Source organism: Halichondria panicea, chromosome 8 (assembly GCF_963675165.1).
Source record: "Halichondria panicea chromosome 8, odHalPani1.1, whole genome shotgun sequence".
In the NCBI taxonomy this organism is placed as follows: domain Eukaryota; kingdom Metazoa; phylum Porifera; class Demospongiae; order Suberitida; family Halichondriidae; genus Halichondria; species Halichondria panicea.
In genome coordinates, this window is record NC_087384.1 from 17,756 (window position 1) to 34,288 (window position 16,533).

Sequence of the window (16,533 nt, forward strand, 5' to 3'; positions counted from 1 at the left end):
AGGAAACCATTAGATTGAGGCGGGTATTCGAGACTACTAGCACCCCGTAAGTACTTTATACTTGTACATTCGCACGTACTTCGCAGGCGTTCCCGATCCTATCGGCACAGTACAGTGCAGTGCAGTGCAGATGGAGGATTATCATGTCCTGGAGTTGGTTGGTGAAGGTTCCTTTGGGCGAGTGTACAGAGGACGCAAGAAACATTCCAAGCAAGTAAGCCCCTCCCCCTCACTAACTAGTACAGTGTGCATGTAGTACGTGTACTGTACTACTATACTGTGTGTACTGTGTAGATGGTGGCACTTAAGTTCATCCCCAAGGTGGGCAAGAGTGAGTCAGAGCTTCGTTCACTAGAGCAGGAAATATCCATCATGGCTGCTCTTAGACACGACAACATTGTAGCACTACACGAGTGTCTAGAAACAGACGATGAGGTACATGACCTTTGACCCTCACCAGCTACCTTGATCCCACACCCCTCGTAGGTGTGTGTGGTGACGGAATTGGCTGAAGGAGATTTGTTCCAGATCCTTGAGGATGATGGTCCGCTATCAGTGGGTGTGGTTAGGGGTGTGGCCTCACAGTTAGTGTCTGCTCTGCACTACCTCCACTCACGACGTATTCTACACAGAGACATGAAGCCACAGAACATCCTCGTGGGGTCAAGAGGTCAAATCAAACTTTGTGATTTTGGGTGAGTATCATAATTACCGTATAGCGCGAAATTTTTGAGGCACTTATATTTCGTGGATTAGCCTCTAAAAGCTATTTCGTTGCACAATGTTCGCGGAATGACTGCTTACCGGAAGCCACGCCTTTAAATCTATGCATGCTATAGCAGGTAATTCAATTTTCGTGGACTTAATTTTCGTGTAGGATTCTAACCCACGAAATCCGCGAAAATTAAGCCCCTCGAAAATTTCGCGCTATACGGTATTGCGCAAATTTTCGAAGGGTTTTAAATTTTTTCGTGGGTTAGCAATTTTGTCGTAAAATTGTTCAGAATTATCTGCTATAACGTGCAGAGATTGAAGGCGTGGCCTGGGAGTGTTTCTGGTAAGCAGTCAACCTACGAAATGTATTCAACAAAATACTTTTAGAGTCCATTCCACAGAATTTAAGTGCCTGCGCTATACGGTATATAATTTATCTTGACTCAGGTTTGCTCGAGTGCTAGCTGGTGATTTGCTGACGTCCATTAAAGGCACTCCATTGTACATGGCTCCAGAGCTGGTTCAGGAGAGACCATATGATCACAATGCAGACCTATGGGCATTAGGGGCTATCCTGTATGAACTAACCACTGGACTACCTCCATTCTACACACAGTCCATCATTCAACTAGTCAAAATGATCACAAGGTGTGTGTGTGTGTGTGTAGTGTGTCGTGTTGGCTAATGTTAGCACATGTATACTAGGGATGAGGTTGTCTGGCCTGGACATATGAACTCTGACCTCTGTGAGCTCCTAAAGGGACTACTACACAAAGATCCTCTACACAGACTCTCCTGGCCTCTTCTACTCTCTCATCCTTTCATTACTCAACTCAACACTACTAGTGCAAGTATAGTGGTAGCAATGAGAGATGCCTCCACTCTCCAACTACCCCAGCTAGTAGATACTCTCACAACCCTCCTCTCCTCACAGTAAGTGGCTAGCTGGCTAACTCCAGTTTGTGTGTGTGTGCGTGCGTGCATGTGATAGTTGCTGTACACAGGCACACAGAGGACTTACAGATCATTATCAGTGAAATAGGTCTCCCACAGTGGCTATTGGAACATGCTCACAAGATCAGTCAACACTCGCATCTACTAGAGAAGCTATCATCTTTGCTAACCCTCACTACCTCTCACATTCTGGTCTCCATAAGCAAAGGCATGTACTCTCTATGTACATGTATGTGTGGGTGTGTGACTGACTGTTTCCTATGTATTTAGGTGATCAGTTCTTCTCCCCCCAACACACTCTCCTCATTGCTAGAGGAGTGACTAGCCTCATCTCCTCCACACAGTCTCCCCCAGCACTAGACAAGGTACCTACACTGCCTGTGTACATATGTGTGTGACCCTATTATATGTCATGTGTGTAGCTGGCCCATGTACTCGCTTGCCTACTGCTTGCTGCCACTAACTGGACTCATGAGTCTCACCTCACACTCTTGAGGGTCCTCAAGGAGAGCCTGGATGTTGATCATCTGGTGAAGTATTCAACCTCTAACCTATGTAATGGTGAGTAGCCCCACCATTAGCCTGTGTGTGTACCTACTGTTATCTCCCCTCTCCCCCATTAGCCTGTGTGTGTACCTACTGTTATCTCCCCTCTCCCCCATTAGCCTGTGTGTGTACCTACTGTTATCTCCCCTCTCCCCCATTAGCCTGTGTGTGTACCTACTGTTATCTCCCCTCTCCCCCATTAGCCTGTGTGTGTACCTACTGTTATCTCCCCTCTCCCCCATCAGCCTGTGTGTGTACCTACTGTTATCTCCCCTCTCCACCATTAGCCTGTGTGTGTACCTACTGTTATCTCCCCTCTCCACCATTAGCCTGTGTGTGTACCTACTGTTATCTCCCCTCTCCCCCATTAGCCTGTGTGTGTACCTACTGTTATCTCCCCTCTCCCCCATTAGCCTGTGTGTGTACCTACTGTTATCTCCCCTCTGCCCTATTAGCCTGTGTGTGTACCTACTGTTATCTCCCCTCTCCCCCATTAGCCTGTGTGTGTACCTACTGTTATCTCCCCTCTGCCCTATTAGCCTGTGTGTGTACCTACTGTTATCTCCCCTCTCCCCCATTAGCCTGTGTGTGTACCTACTGTTATCTCCCCTCTCCCCCATTAGCCTGTGTGTGTACCTACTGTTATCTCCCCTCTCCCCCATTAGCCTGTGTGTGTACCTACTGTTATCTCCCCTCTGCCCTATTAGCCTGTGTGTGTACCTACTGTTATCTCCCCTCTGCCCTATTAGCCTGTGTGTGTACCTACTGTTATCTCCCCTCTGCCCTATTAGCCTGTGTGTGTACCTACTGTTATCTCCCCTCTCCCCCATCAGCCTGTGTGTGTACCTACTGTTATCTCCCCTCTCCCCCATTAGCCTGTGTGTGTACCTACTGTTATCTCCCCTCTCCCCCATTAGCCTGTGTGTGTACCTACTGTTATCTCCCCTCTCCCCCATCAGCCTGTGTGTGTCATCTTGCTCTCCTGGGGACACCTCAACCCACTAGCTGACAACATGTGACATGTGTGCACCTTCTCGATGCACATGTGGTCAGTGTGTGTGTGTGTGTGTGTGCAGATGAACTGCTGCAAGACAAGAGACTCCTTACAACATTCTAGCAAAGTTTTCTCATGCATAATGAATTATTCTGTCACCCAACAAAAATGTGTACTATCGCCTCGTAATGGCCGCCCTCAATTATTTGTTTACTGCGCATGTGCCGCAAAAAGCTTTATTGATGCTGCTCCTCCCACACATGGCATATTATCGCAGATAGGAGAGATTTCTGTGGAGACTGCAATGCAGCACTAAAGTCAATAGACTAGTAGTGGACCTCTCCTCTCTCTCTGCTCTTGAGCTATATGGAGGTCAGTAGCGAGTCCCAGCAGGGCGGTGCGAGCCCGTGCAGTATTGGAGGTCTAGAGGTAACAGTCGTTTTTTATGCGTTATTAAATTAGCGTAGCTTGTATGGGTTCCCAGCCACAGCACTTGTGATCCCACACAATGTGCGCTTGGCTGTGTGTGTGTGTGTGCGCTTGGCTGTGTGTATGTGTATGTGTGTGTGTGTGTGTGTAGCCAGTGTATGGTGTGTAGCCAGTGTATTCATGATGAGGGTGTTTGTGTCATTGCTTGCATCATTAGCTTCTCCTCAGCAGATGTGCATTACATACATAGTTGCTCAAGCATATTCATGGGTGTAGTGTTATGGGAGTGGTGCTGGAATGGTGTGGGTAATGAAAACCATCAGTGGGAGCATTGTTTCAGAGAGCAGCATGTCAACACACCGGCCCTTCATTTCTGCAGGGAATAGCAGAGTTGCTGCGATGCTACATCTGCATGGAAGGTCTCAAGGACACCACACTCTGTCCTCACTGCTGTAAACTGGTTTGCTTTAATTGCGTTACAGTGAGTTATTCTATACCTCGTGTTTGTGAGACTCTATGTTGTGATATCATGTGTTTGTATGTTGGGCAACAATGGACATTGCAAACGTACCTCCTACACAGAAATGGATCAATGAGAATCGTGCAGACTGTCCACACTGCAGGTAGGCACACCATTATATATAGGAAACCACTATATAACTTGTTTTTTCCTCCTATTACAAATGCACAGAATGGCTCTGACAGTGCGGGAGCTGGTGAAAATGCCTTTATTTGATACCCTTGTCACTGTAAGTTAGCTACAATAATGTTTCTCTGATTATAGGGCATTGTTGTAGGTGGTTGAAGATCTTCGCTCCAAGCAAGACGATGTGAGTCGGTTGCCTAGCAATGAGGCTCAGATATGCCCCACCCACTCGCGTGCTCTGAGTGTGTATTGTGAGACGTGTCGTACTGCCATCTGTTACGAGTGTGCTCTGTTCAGTGGACAACATAAAGAGCACTCATTTCAGCCATTGGACAAACTACACAAAAAGCACAAACTAGCAGTAGAGAATGAGCTGCATAAGTTGAGGGACCGCATGAGAGACATACTGAGCTTTGTGTTGCAAGTGGAGAAGAGAGTAGATGGTGTTAGAATGAGCAAGTCTAAGGTGAGACTATACACCAGCTCCTGTGGTACCATGACCTTTGGTACATGCAGACAAAGAGAGAGATTCAACAGCTAGTGGAGAAGATGTATACTAAAGTGGACGGTCGCACCAAAGATAAGCTGATCAGACTGGAAGGTTTGTGTACCAATTAGAATGCTGCAATATTTGATGTTTACTTTTATAGAGTGTCGCCACTTTCTTCGCTCACAAGCCCTCAAAGTAATGAAAGCAGCACATGATTTGGAGAAGAAGATAGCGAGTGGTTCTTATTGGTCCCTTATGAACCAAGAGGGAGGACTCAAGAAGGAGGTACGAGAATCACTGGACAAACTCTACAATCATCCTCTCAAAATGGAGGCTCTCTCTGAACCTCGGGAGCTAACAAAGTGAGTACTGCCCCTGTCTCATTATGTGCCCTTGTCATTGTGCTGTGTGCAGTGAGTTGGTGCCTAACTATACAACAGGACTGTTCAAGATCCAGCCATTCAAAGAGCTTCAGAGGAAGGGAGAAGAGGTCTATAGTGAGAACCTGAGGATGGATGGACTCACTTGGAGACTGAAAGTGTATCCAGTAAGTGCTAGTCTATTGTGGGCACCCATAATGTATTATACCTCCATATATGTACAGCCAGCCCACATTCATAGACCTGTATATGTTGACAAGCCATCTCTTTATAGTTGATCTCAGACATTGATTGTGTGTGTGTGCAGAATGGTCACCATGAAGATGTTGGCCGCTATCTGGCAGTGTTTATGGAGCTGAGTGAAGGCTATGAGAAGGTGACTAGCTACCAGTACTGCATTGAGATGCTTTATAGCTGCACTGACAAGCACCCACAGAGGAACTACAGCAGGGACTATGGTATGCATATAGCTACCACTAATACCAGCTCTAGATATAAATGATTGTATTTCAGTGTCAGACTTTGGGGATGGTGAATGTTGGGGATACAAGAAATACTACCAACTCTCCAAGCTTTCTTCAGAAGGGTTCCTGAAAGGTGATGCTCTCTTACTCCGGTTCAGTGTGCGCCATGTCACCTATCACGACAAATGTGCTGACTTGGCAATGTGAGTGGGAACAACTAAAAAGTAAAGGGTGTGTTTTGTGTTATTGAATGGTTTGCTTAAATGTTTAATCAAAAGCATGGGCTATATTTTCTCACGGGCCATACTTTGAAAACTGATACTTTATCACGTCACTTCATGGGCTAACTTTGAGTGCCCATAACGTACTCTACAGTTGGTCATAAGATGGTATCTTGATTCTCTCTCAGCTATACCAACACTGTGCGTCAAGAGCGCAACACTCTCAAGGAGCAGCTCAAAGAGTCTCAAAGTCAACTATCCTCTCTCAAAGCTGAGAACAAGAAGCTGGCCTCCTCTGGTGAGCACACTAACCCACATCCGTTTAATCAAATTCTCTATCGAAGCTTTCATCAAAATTAATGTTGACGTTGGATCAACTGCACTATAATATTACATTCAACTACAACCACACACACACACACACACACACACACACACACACACACACACACACACACAGTTCGCCCACGCTCGAGCCCCTCTACTACTCGAAGAGCTGATACTAAACCAGCTACTCGACGGATCTCTCCACGCTCGTCTTCACGTCATCACCTGGCCGCCCCCTCATTCCATCACCACTCACACTCACACGAGAGCACACGCTATCAACTGTCCACCTCACAACAAGCACTCCATCAGAGCAGTCCCAAGAGATCCTCCTACCTACCAAGTGATGACACACCTCCACGACACATGTTGGTTAGTCGAAGAAGATCACATGACATTGGTCTCAATCAGCGCTCCATAATTGAGCATCGTAGGCGTTCTGCAGACCCTGCTGTGACCTATGATCCCGACGGTGACCCTGATCACTACCACTACCCAGCTGCACGGGCCTACTATAGTCAAGCAGAGCGTCCATTGTTTGAGGATAGTAACAGCGATCACGGTGGATCTCAAAGTCTAGTCACTGAAGATATGACAGACGAGATAGCTCCCAATGCTTCTACTATCACCGTCAAGCTATCACAAGCAGACTTCAATGAATACAATCATCCTGACATCACCATTGATGCACCACCTCCTATGGAGTACCTGTCCCAGCCATCCAGTCCTCCCAAGAGTCGTGTGGGGAAGTCCCTCACTGACATTCCTACTCTCTCCCACTCTCAACAATACCTCTCCCAATCAGGGCAGGAGTTCCCCCATTACCCCAGTCAATGGGAGGGAGGCTACTACACTGTGCATGACAGACCAGATGCAAGGTGGTTCCATGATGGACGATTCAGGAGACCAGTGGCTAAACCAAATATTCCAACCTCTCAAGGACAGATACGTCGAATGCGTAGTGACCCTCATCTCAGTAGTGAGCCATTAGCCGTCAAAAGCAGCGCTCTCAAGCAAGTAGCAGAGGAAGAGGAGGAGGGAAGAGAGAGCCAGCGTAAGGTCAAAGGTCAACAGCTCGGCAAGAAGCATCTCCAAGCTACAGTAGTGACTAGCGGCCCTAAAGCTGAAAGGTAGGACTCCCAGTGTGTGTGTGTGTTCATGTGTTGACCCTGACCCCTTCAGTGTGAGACCTGCAGAGAGTAAGAGTGGACTAGGGAGTTGTGTCACTACAGGGAAGAGTAGTAGCACCTCCTCTCTCAATCTCAGCCAGATACTCTGAGCCCACATAATTAATTAATTAATACGTGTTATAGCGTGTATTATTTTATATACAGTCATTTTTTATCCCAAACCAATTTTTATCCCCTAATTGACTTAACTTTTACTCTATATAATTTTTATTTGCTGCTCAAACTCACTTATTAGAGTTATTTTGTAGAGGTGGTGCAAATTTTACTTTAGACATTCCGTTGAATTGGATATTAATTAATTTTATAATGAGTTCTGTTGCGCATGAGCTGATGAGACCCACCCACTTTTTGCAGCATTAACTGAGACCCGCCCATCTTTTGAAAGCAGTCGATCTCCTCGATTTGAAAAGCTTCCATCGCCAGCTAGCTGTCATAAATTGTGTGTCTATATATATATATATATATATATATACGAAGGGAAAGAGAAAATGCAGCTAATCCCAGGAATTGCTCGGAAGGTAAGAGCAGTTAGAGAGATGCGTTTACATCATTATCATTATCTAATATTAATTTTTTTTTATATTCCCGTGTGTAGGTATCAGTGCCATTGGTTGGGCTGTCTCTGTTGGGATGGATACTCTACATTATTGGCTTTGGAGCAGTCAACAATGGACTGAACTAGTGAGCTGTGTGTGTGGGTGGGGGTGGGCGTGTGTGTGGGTGTGTAGGTGTGTTGGTTGAATCATAGATTGAAGAGAGAGGGATAGGAAACGGAGTGGTGCACGTGATAATTTTACATTGAATCTGCAGTGGAGCCTCGAAAATTATCCGCGGTACGCCCTATGAACGAGGCTATTAAGCACACTTTTGCCGGGTAACTCCCAAAGCTGTGTTTCCTCGAGACATAATCTCTTTCAGCAACTTAAAACACGCCTAGTCCATGAGCCACGTGTAGTACTTGCTAATGACTGACCACACCCAGTAAAAAGAGACTTTCCAATAAAGTTATATGTTCCCAAGGCTGTTTTAGAGCTATTGGAACATGTAACGTGTAAGCGTGCTGGTTATGACTACTACAATAGGTATAGACCTTGAAATATAAGTGAGTTGCACGGACTAAGCACAGTTACTTGTAGTTTATTATGCACTGAGTGTAGAAATAGATATTGTTGTGATGGCCTCGATTAAACCGCACCGTAGCGCGGATGTTACTCGAGATACAAACCGTTTCCTATCCCTCTAACTCTTCAATCTATGGTTGAATGCATTCACTGTTTCCTATACAGCAAGACTGGACTGCAGTATCCTCCTCCGTTCCCTGACTGTCCCAACATCTCCTATCTGGCCATTTCCCCTCAGAGAGCTAGTCTCTATTGGTTCCCTCACTGGGTGGTGGTCATTGCAGGACCTTTCCTCTACACCATCACCATACTAAACCTTGTCTTTGCCAAGTGGTTCACTGGACTACCAGTAAGTGCCACCGACACACCTGTATAGTAAACTGTGTAACTATGGCTACCACTGCACTACAGACACTGATCATGACGTCCCTGTATCTCGTGTGTGGAGGAGCTGTTGTCTACACTTGGGCAGTTGAACTGTTTGACACAAGTGCTCTAATAGCAGTCTCTCGTTATTGTCCCCCCTCTGGTTGGCTGACTAATATCCAGTGGGGACTGTGGCCACTTATTGAGTGGGTGGGAGCTCTTTTATCTGTCGTCTTCTTTGTAAGTCCTCTGTGTACTTTATAATTATACAAGGTACTATTATCCCACTCCCTGGCTGCATTACAGACATGCTACATGATCATGTGGTCCTGGTACACTTCTCCTGAGCCAGTCTACTATGAGGAGTATGCAGATGAGGAAGCTGAGTATGAGGAGGAACAAGGTGAAGGAGAATATGAGGAGGAGGGGGACAAGGAGGTGGAGCCAGAGACAACAGTAGAATAGAATAATAGACACAAACATAACTATGGGCTTCTCTATAGATACAGACTCTTTACACACATCCTTTATTTATCTTTTTATGGCATGCACTATAATTAAACTTTTGTGAGATCTTTTGTGAGATCATAAATTGGACAAAGTAGTAAACAAGCATGAAAACATTATAGTAATGAATATGCTCATTGTGTGGGCGGTCTAAACTCAACACTGTAGAGTCTGTCAATGCAAGAGCTACAAACAGTCTCAACTTGAGCAGCTACACACTCCACCAAGTCCATCAGCACTTCATCAGATATCCTGCACATATACAATCATAGTGAATGGACACACAAGATGTTGTGTTAGGGTACCTCTCAGCCATAGCCCAAGGATCAAAGCCTCCTTTAGTGGATGTTCCAGTCAGCTCTAGATAGTGAGAGTAGCGTTGTACACCAGCCAAAAGACTGGCAGGATTCAGTATACATGGGGCTGAGAATAAAAATAGGTGAATAATTATATAACAATCCACACACACACACACACACACACACACACACACACACACACACACACACACACACACACACACACACACACACACACACACACTCACACACTCACACACACACACACACACACACACACACACACACACGTACCTGCAGTAACTGTATGAGGAGGAGCTGGTAGAGTCAGTGTGGGTAGGTGGTCATCAAAGGTCACAGACCTCCATTTGTCTCTGATGACCTCTGTCTCAGCCTCTAGCTCACACAAACGCTCCAAGAGACCATCAACACATGGTGGTGGTGTGGGGGGAGCCTGTGATGGTGTGGGAAGATGGTTGACAGCCTGTGAGGGTGTGGGGGGAGCCTGTAATGGTGTGGGCAGATGGTTGACAGCCTGTGAGGGTGTGAGGGGAGCCTGTGATGGTGTGGGCAGATGGTTGACAGCCTGTGAGGGTGTGAGGGGAGCCTGTGATGGTGTGGGCAGATGGTTGACAGCCTGTGAGGGTGTGGGGGGAGCCTGTGGATGTATGGGCAAATGGTTGACAGCATGTGAGGGTGTGGGGGGAGCCTGTGATTGTGTGGGCAGGCGTTTGACAGTCTGTGGTGGTGTGGGAGAGTGGTTGACAACATGTGATGGTGTGGGCGGGCGTTTGACAGTCTGTGAGGGTGTAGGGGAGTGGTTGACAACATGTGATGGTGTGGGCGGGCGTTTCAGTCTGGTATTTGGAGCACTTTTAGATAAAGTTTGACAATGAATAGGAGCAGGTGTACTTCTGTGCAATGGACGATTAGGTACTTTGACTTTCTTCCTACTCCGCTTCTTGCTAGAGTTTTTATTCCGCACAGGTTTCTGAACACAGTGTCTATCCACATTCTGCACAGACAAACACATAATTATTTGCATGAGGAAATAGGCTATAGCTGGATTTTGAACAAAACATACAAGTATCTCTAAGAGTTACACAATGCACTATTTAGCAATCCATATTTATCACCTTCAACTGGTGATGCTGCCTGGACAGGAGTAGTGCTAGTTCAGGAGGTAGCTCTCTCCTCTGTGAGTGGGGGGAGGCTTTGTGGGCAACTGTGCACAGTGAGTGGGGGGAGGCTTTGTGGGCAACTGTGCACAGTGAGTGGGGGGAGGCCTTGTGGGCACCTGTGCACAGTGAGTGGGGGGAGGCCTTGTGGGCACCTGTGCACACATGTAATTCATTCTGCAAACACTTCACCTGCACAGGACAGGACAGAATTGAATGGTTGAAATAAGTATATCATACTTGTTTCTGTAGTTCTGTGAGTGTGTGTAAGTTGTGTGCCTCTTGTTGAGTTCTCGACAGTCTCTCCTCTGATGATCGCCCTCCTCTCATTAGAGGACTAACAGTGTCCACACATAGTGGAGTTGGTGGAGTAGCTATTGTCGTTGGTGTGGCTGGCCGGACACTAGTGCATTCAGAGGTAGCATTGTGCCTCTTGTGTACTTGTAGGTCAGCCACATATCTCCTGGCTAGTCTGCTAGCCAGAGTGAGTCGATCCAATGGTTTGCTCATGACCACAGGAGATGGTTGGATAGGGAACACTTGAGGATAGGGTAATGGCCTCAGAGATAGCTGTAGGTGAGTGTGTCTATTGGTGGCTCCATGAGGAGAGCAATGCAGCAGCCTTCCCTCAGATACGACCTCACACTCTATAATATAATATATATGCATGGTACTTCTTTATAGAGTAACCACTTACCAAGAGCCATTCAGGCTAGCTAGCTATGGGGGTACCCGGTATATAATTTTCTAAATGATGCCCACCTGTTACTATAACGACATACAATGGCCGCACAAGATGAGCTGCTGAGTTGTCTAGAGTTGACAGGAAAATGGCGTCCTTCATGGAGGAGGCCTGGTTTGGCTCATAAGACCACTCTTAGGGGGACACTGTCTCGAGACCTTCCAGCATATGATAGTATGCATAACGAGGCTACTCAGAGAACACTACTTCACTTGGAGAAGAATATGTTGTTCATGCGAGAGCAGCACAAGGAAACTCTGAGCCAACTGCACAGAGAGATAGAGAGACTCAAGAATGAGAATAGAGGTATTGTGTGTGTGTGTGTGTGTGTGTGTGTTTGTGTGTACATGTATAACAGGAACCAGATCTACCGCACGGCTGTTCTGCCTAAGTTAGACTATTGCGGTGCAGTCTGGGACCCTCATCACCACACAGATATAAAAAAACTGGAAAGCGTCCAAAAATTTGCAGGGAAAATTGTAACGAAGCAGTGGAGGGCAGAATACCCTGACCTGCTTGCCTCCTTAAACTGGAAACCTCTGTCATCTCGAAGGAAAAACCAAAAACTGAAAGTCTGCTTTAATATACTTAATAATTTATCTATAATATCTCCCAATGTTTTCACCCTCCATCCTCGCCCTTCCCCCCGTCACCCTCATAATCAAATTATTTTTAAACCATATGTTAAAACCCTAGCCCATAGACATTCCTTTTTTGTAAGCGTAATCCCCATTTGGAACTCCCTTCCCCTAAATGTTATCAGTAGCCCTAGCCCATCTGCTTTTAAATTATCCCTGTCAAAATTATAGCAATAAGTTAAAAATTTTTTTTTTCCTTTTTTCTTTTTTTCACTTAAGTACACCTGCACCTGCACCTTTACTTTTTGGTTATGGACTGACTTCATTATTAGCTTCATTTAGCTACCTTGTCATATCCTGTATGCTTCCTCTGCATCAAACATTATAAAGAAAAAAAAAAAAAAAAAAAAAAAAAAATGACTAACCAATGACAGAGCTTCACTTCAACCTGGTCATGTGTAGAGGCAGTCCTAGTCAACCTTCTGGCGGAGGTGAGTCCTGATATATAGAGAGTGGGTTGTGTAGTGAGTGAGTGTACAGACAGCGAGGGAGAGGAGGTCCACTCTCTGAGGACCAGTCTAGCACAAGAGAAGACACGTAATCGTCAGCTCAAAGCTCTCATTGAGAGGAAAGTGTTAGAGGAACAGAAGAGGTGAGCCACTGATTATAATCCACTCCTCCTAGCACTTCCTGACAGTTGTGATAGTGACTGTGTTATTGGACCTTGTACCTCTGTAATGGACTCTCAACCTCCGACCCTTGCCGAGGCTGAGAGAATGATCACACACTTACAACAGACCAACGACCAACAGAGTCATGAGCTCCAACAGATTAAGACAGACCTCCGTGATGTCCTTTACTCTCACAAGTGGACTCCTGATGCATTCCTATTAGCCAGGGCTTATGTGAATGAGGATGAGGCTACTAAGTGAGCTGTGTACGTATGCAGCAGCTAACACTAACCTCCCTCAAACTGCAGGTCAAAGCTTCCTAGAATACCAACAGAGACCAACAACATGTAAGCAACCCCCCCTGTGTGTGTGTGTTCCTATGTCTTGTAAGCAACCCCCCCCCCCCCCTGTGTGTGTGTGTGTTCCTATGTCTTGTAAGCAACCCCCCCTGTGTGTGTGTTCCTATGTCTTGTAAGCAACCCCCCCCCCCGTGTGTGTGTGTTCCTATGTCTTGTAAGCAACCCCCCCCCCCCCCCCCCGTGTGTGTGTTCCTATGTCTTGTACTGCACTGCAGGTTTGAGCGAGCTTATCGTAGGGTACGAGAAGAGGTCACCTTACCAGCGCTCACACCACATGTCAGCACATCATTCCCTCGCAGACAAAAGAAAACTGCAGCTTTGCGCAACAAACTTGAACGATCCCTACAATAAGTCAATGTCTTTATCTTCATTTAATATCTTGTAATAAAACTAATGATTGCCAAACAATTAAATAAATATAAAAATGATTCAATGACTGTACCCAAGGTTCTATAAGATATTGCAGGACTGAGGTTGTTCACTAGGTGGTGGTGGTGGTGGTACATGTCTCATCATGTCTGCTGCCATGTCAGCAACAACTCGAGCATGTCCAGCGCTCTCCTCTGCCATGGCAACAAGGCCTCTTAAATCATCCACTCCCCACAGAGTGGGAGGGGCTACAGGCACACACCCCACAGAGGGACACCCCACAGTGGGACCCTCTACTGGGATAGATAGGCTCTCACGAATTCTCAACAGGTTCAGCTCAGACAATTGCATGGTGGGGGGTGTATTGGGCATGGTGGGGGGTCTATTGCTGACTGTGTCGACAGTATGTCTCCTTCGAGTGAGTTGATCAGCTAGTGGCCATTCATGTGGTTCTGGTGATACTCTTTTGAGGCTGGGGGGTTCGCGAACTCTAGGAGCGGGGGGCAGATGGGTCACTGAGGTAGGGGGTGGTTGACCTCTAGGAGCAGGAAGCAGAGGGGTCACTGAATCTTTTTTGCCCTCCACCCAATATGTTGTCATGAGCCCTTTTCCCTGAGAGGACACACTAACATGAATAAGAGCGTGTGTGTGTGTGTCTATACCTTGACTTCCACACGCCCTCTCTGCTCTAGAATAAACTGAGATTCCTTGAGCAATGTGGCAGTGGCCTGACTCACATGTATACGCATGGGCTGCACGAGTGTGTGTGTGTAAGGGCCTGGGGAGCTAGGGGATACAGGGAACAAGGTACCTGTCCAGTTGCCTCCATTCTTGCTGCCACATTCACAGTGTCTCCAAACACATCATAGCGGAGGATAGAAGCACCCACCACACCTCCCACTACCGGCCCACTGTGGATACCTGTGTGTGTGTGTGTGTGTGTGTGTGTGTGTGTGTGTGTGTGTGGACTCAAACATGATATCTGCTGATAAAAAGTTGTTACACAATCTGACCTATTATATATCTCCATTCACAGGTAAGGCTATTTATTGGGTTACAGACAACACTCACCCACTCTTATTTCTAGCGGCTGGTTTGTGGATGGATCATTGATTTTGGATGTGGCATCGATTATAGAGCATGCAAAGTCAGTAATGAAGAGAGCATGTCTCGGCTGTGCTTCAGGAGCTCCACATATGACCATGTACCCATCACCAATCATCTCCACCTACACCAATAGAGGGGGGGTCTATAATGAGTGGGGGGGGTCTACAATGAGTGGGGGGGGTCTATAATGAGTGGCTTACCTTGTACACACCATGTGTATCACAAAGACCATCAAATGCCACACACATGGCATTCAACACACACACCACCTCCATTGGTCTGAGTCTAGAGCACATTGGAGTGAAGGAGACAATGTCACTGAACAACACAGATACATGTTCAAACTCTCTACATGTGTTGAGTGGAGTCTCTCCACTGCGCAGCTGATCTGCGATTGGCTTGGGTATCATCTGAAACAGCAGTTGATCTGTTTTACGAGAGCTCTCCTCTAGTTGATGACTACGTATCTTTTCCTGTGAGGGTGTGAGAGATGTGAGGTGTGGGTGGGTGTGGGTGTGTGGGGTGTACCTGGTGGAGTGCTAGATTGAGTTCTGGGTTTTGTCGAGATCCAGCCAGAACATAGTCTCGACTAGAGTCATGTTTCGAGAGATCGTTGATAAAGATGCCACTCTGATAAAGATCCTCTGGACTCTCAAGCCTACACACACACACACACACACACACACACACAGTGTAGTGAGGGGACACACACACGGCTTGTCTTACACAGGAGAGCAGAGGAAGGCAATGGATTGTGTTTCTTTGAGCAACAGCATCTCTCCCTTAAGTGTGAGTAATGGAGGGTTGGAGGGTTCTAGCTCAATGCTGTCCAGAGCATGGGCTCTAGTCACTGGCTCTGTGGATACTAGCTCAAACACAGTGTTGCAACGGGAGCATATCTGTATAGACAGTAAAGCATTATATGGCATCATGGTGATATACCTGACTCCATGAGGGAGAGTAAAAGTGTGGCTTCTGCAGTGTGAATGCTTGAGCCAACCTTCTACCAGCCAGTCCTGGTAGCACCAGCTCAAGCTTCCTGCCTACCCACTGTATAACAAGCTCCTTATCATACACAAAACAGAATGGAAACGCTGTCAGAAATGTCTCAGAATCAACGGAAAAGGTCTGCAGTTTGGAAATTGTGGGTTGATTGTGATAGAGCAATTCTCTATTGTCAAAGCGCAGCTCTAACACATAGTGCAACTCATTCCCAGTTTCCTCTAGTGACTTCTGGACCACCTCCAACTGCTTGCCATAGATCTGACCCACACGTATCAACTGACCAATCACATACTCTATAAATCCTTTCCTAGAAGTGGTGTAGTGAAGAAGCATCCCATGCTCTGTCTCCTGCTCACAATAGAACGATGGTGGCTTCATCTTGGGATAAGAGACTCGAAGATATTCGTGTAAATCATCCAATCCATTCAGGAAATCCCTCAAATCTCGTCCCAACACTCGCAATAGTCGAGCATAACCGTACTGTCCAACACTCTGAACAAAGTACTCTCCAAACAGTCTCATGATAATGGCTGGCTCCTGCCCTAGCTCCACAGATACTGCCGCTACAAGGTCTCTCATCACTTGGTCAGAATAGACCTCGTGTGTCACAAACCAGCGATTCTTGAGACCCACTTTCTGACGCACAGTCTCCCAACAACGCTCTCCATAGTTCTCAGTTATAAACTTCTGGATAGAGTCGAGCAACAAGCCATACATTCTCTTAGGGGCTGAGAGGACACACAGTAGCAATATGAGTGTGGTAGCTAGTTCTATATATCGAGTTACTGGCTATTATGGTTCAGTAGACTAGTGGAGATGGTATCCTGTTAGTCCTGTTATCCACACATGGCAGTGTAGTAAAATAATGGTTTTGGG

At 46.4% G+C, this 16,533-nt stretch overlaps 6 protein-coding genes across 6 annotated transcripts; 4 read left to right on the forward strand and 2 right to left on the reverse strand.

The window, feature by feature from the left end:
- The first annotated feature begins 14 nt into the window (after positions 1–14).
- Positions 15–3,377, forward strand: LOC135339509 (serine/threonine-protein kinase 36-like). The gene is made up of 9 exons (XM_064535639.1): positions 15–214; positions 295–435; positions 487–695; positions 1,162–1,362; positions 1,420–1,647; positions 1,719–1,876; positions 1,939–2,033; positions 2,091–2,229; positions 3,174–3,377. The coding sequence occupies exons 1-9, from the start codon at positions 131–133 to the stop codon at positions 3,221–3,223; spliced, it is 1,305 nt and encodes a 434-aa protein (XP_064391709.1). The 5' UTR covers positions 15–130; the 3' UTR covers positions 3,224–3,377.
- Positions 3,378–3,450: 73 nt separating this feature from the next.
- Positions 3,451–7,604, forward strand: LOC135339503 (E3 ubiquitin-protein ligase TRIM37-like). The gene is made up of 13 exons (XM_064535632.1): positions 3,451–3,637; positions 4,017–4,118; positions 4,220–4,260; positions 4,329–4,386; positions 4,435–4,749; positions 4,800–4,884; positions 4,934–5,135; positions 5,188–5,320; positions 5,461–5,611; positions 5,667–5,820; positions 6,027–6,136; positions 6,299–7,295; positions 7,348–7,604. Exons 1-13 carry the CDS (start codon positions 3,575–3,577, stop codon positions 7,442–7,444), a joined length of 2,508 nt encoding a protein of 835 aa, XP_064391702.1. The 5' UTR covers positions 3,451–3,574; the 3' UTR covers positions 7,445–7,604.
- Positions 7,605–7,702: 98 nt separating this feature from the next.
- On the forward strand, positions 7,703–9,434 carry LOC135339516 (uncharacterized). The gene is made up of 5 exons (XM_064535646.1): positions 7,703–7,873; positions 7,951–8,036; positions 8,642–8,825; positions 8,888–9,082; positions 9,149–9,434. Exons 1-5 carry the CDS (start codon positions 7,844–7,846, stop codon positions 9,305–9,307), a joined length of 654 nt encoding a protein of 217 aa, XP_064391716.1. The 5' UTR covers positions 7,703–7,843; the 3' UTR covers positions 9,308–9,434.
- On the reverse strand, positions 9,149–11,603 carry LOC135339507 (mucin-2-like). Its single transcript, XM_064535636.1, has 6 exons — positions 11,524–11,603; positions 11,067–11,473; positions 10,785–11,018; positions 9,943–10,663; positions 9,655–9,772; positions 9,149–9,601 (listed from the first exon to the last, which is right to left on the reverse strand). The coding sequence occupies exons 1-6, from the start codon at positions 11,531–11,533 to the stop codon at positions 9,484–9,486; spliced, it is 1,608 nt and encodes a 535-aa protein (XP_064391706.1). The 5' UTR covers positions 11,534–11,603; the 3' UTR covers positions 9,149–9,483.
- Positions 11,604–11,609: 6 nt separating this feature from the next.
- LOC135339514 (uncharacterized) lies at positions 11,610–13,604 on the forward strand. Its single transcript, XM_064535645.1, has 6 exons — positions 11,610–11,874; positions 12,581–12,637; positions 12,687–12,798; positions 12,844–13,074; positions 13,126–13,164; positions 13,392–13,604. The coding sequence occupies exons 1-6, from the start codon at positions 11,610–11,612 to the stop codon at positions 13,525–13,527; spliced, it is 840 nt and encodes a 279-aa protein (XP_064391715.1). The 3' UTR covers positions 13,528–13,604.
- LOC135339506 (soluble guanylate cyclase 88E-like) lies at positions 13,533–16,514 on the reverse strand. Its single transcript, XM_064535635.1, has 8 exons — positions 15,595–16,514; positions 15,379–15,551; positions 15,181–15,310; positions 14,853–15,125; positions 14,617–14,773; positions 14,357–14,466; positions 14,208–14,297; positions 13,533–14,157 (listed from the first exon to the last, which is right to left on the reverse strand). The coding sequence occupies exons 1-8, from the start codon at positions 16,372–16,374 to the stop codon at positions 13,627–13,629; spliced, it is 2,244 nt and encodes a 747-aa protein (XP_064391705.1). The 5' UTR covers positions 16,375–16,514; the 3' UTR covers positions 13,533–13,626.
- Between the last annotated feature and the right edge of the window lie 19 nt (positions 16,515–16,533).

Excerpts from the sequence above, each read along its gene's own strand:
- LOC135339507 (XM_064535636.1), bottom strand. Across the intron at positions 10,664-10,784 it reads GGCAGCATCACCAGTTGAAG|AATGTGGATAGACACTGTGT; the intron begins GTGATAAATATG and ends TTGTCTGTGCAG. Across the intron at positions 9,602-9,654 it reads CCTTGGGCTATGGCTGAGAG|GATATCTGATGAAGTGCTGA; the intron begins GTACCCTAACAC and ends GTATATGTGCAG.
- LOC135339506 (XM_064535635.1), bottom strand. The coding sequence starts at position 16,374 with ATGTATGGCTTGTTGCTCGACTCTATCCAGAAGTTTATAACTGAGAAC. Across the intron at positions 14,774-14,852 it reads ATACACATGGTGTGTACAAG|GTGGAGATGATTGGTGATGG; the intron begins GTAAGCCACTCA and ends CTATTGGTGTAG. Across the intron at positions 14,467-14,616 it reads GCCGCTAGAAATAAGAGTGG|GTATCCACAGTGGGCCGGTA; the intron begins GTGAGTGTTGTC and ends ACACACACACAG.
- LOC135339509 (XM_064535639.1), top strand. The coding sequence starts at position 131 with ATGGAGGATTATCATGTCCTGGAGTTGGTTGGTGAAGGTTCCTTTGGG. Across the intron at positions 215-294 it reads GCAAGAAACATTCCAAGCAA|ATGGTGGCACTTAAGTTCAT; the intron begins GTAAGCCCCTCC and ends TGTACTGTGTAG. Across the intron at positions 1,648-1,718 it reads ACAACCCTCCTCTCCTCACA|GCACACAGAGGACTTACAGA; the intron begins GTAAGTGGCTAG and ends TGCTGTACACAG.
- LOC135339503 (XM_064535632.1), top strand. The coding sequence starts at position 3,575 with ATGGAGGTCAGTAGCGAGTCCCAGCAGGGCGGTGCGAGCCCGTGCAGT. Across the intron at positions 5,821-6,026 it reads AAATGTGCTGACTTGGCAAT|CTATACCAACACTGTGCGTC; the intron begins GTGAGTGGGAAC and ends ATTCTCTCTCAG. Across the intron at positions 6,137-6,298 it reads CAAGAAGCTGGCCTCCTCTG|TTCGCCCACGCTCGAGCCCC; the intron begins GTGAGCACACTA and ends ACACACACACAG.
- LOC135339514 (XM_064535645.1), top strand. The coding sequence starts at position 11,610 with ATGGCCGCACAAGATGAGCTGCTGAGTTGTCTAGAGTTGACAGGAAAA. Across the intron at positions 12,638-12,686 it reads TAGTCAACCTTCTGGCGGAG|ACAGCGAGGGAGAGGAGGTC; the intron begins GTGAGTCCTGAT and ends GTGAGTGTACAG. Across the intron at positions 13,075-13,125 it reads AATGAGGATGAGGCTACTAA|GTCAAAGCTTCCTAGAATAC; the intron begins GTGAGCTGTGTA and ends CTCAAACTGCAG.
- LOC135339516 (XM_064535646.1), top strand. The coding sequence starts at position 7,844 with ATGCAGCTAATCCCAGGAATTGCTCGGAAG. Across the intron at positions 7,874-7,950 it reads TCCCAGGAATTGCTCGGAAG|GTATCAGTGCCATTGGTTGG; the intron begins GTAAGAGCAGTT and ends TCCCGTGTGTAG. Across the intron at positions 8,037-8,641 it reads GTCAACAATGGACTGAACTA|CAAGACTGGACTGCAGTATC; the intron begins GTGAGCTGTGTG and ends TTTCCTATACAG.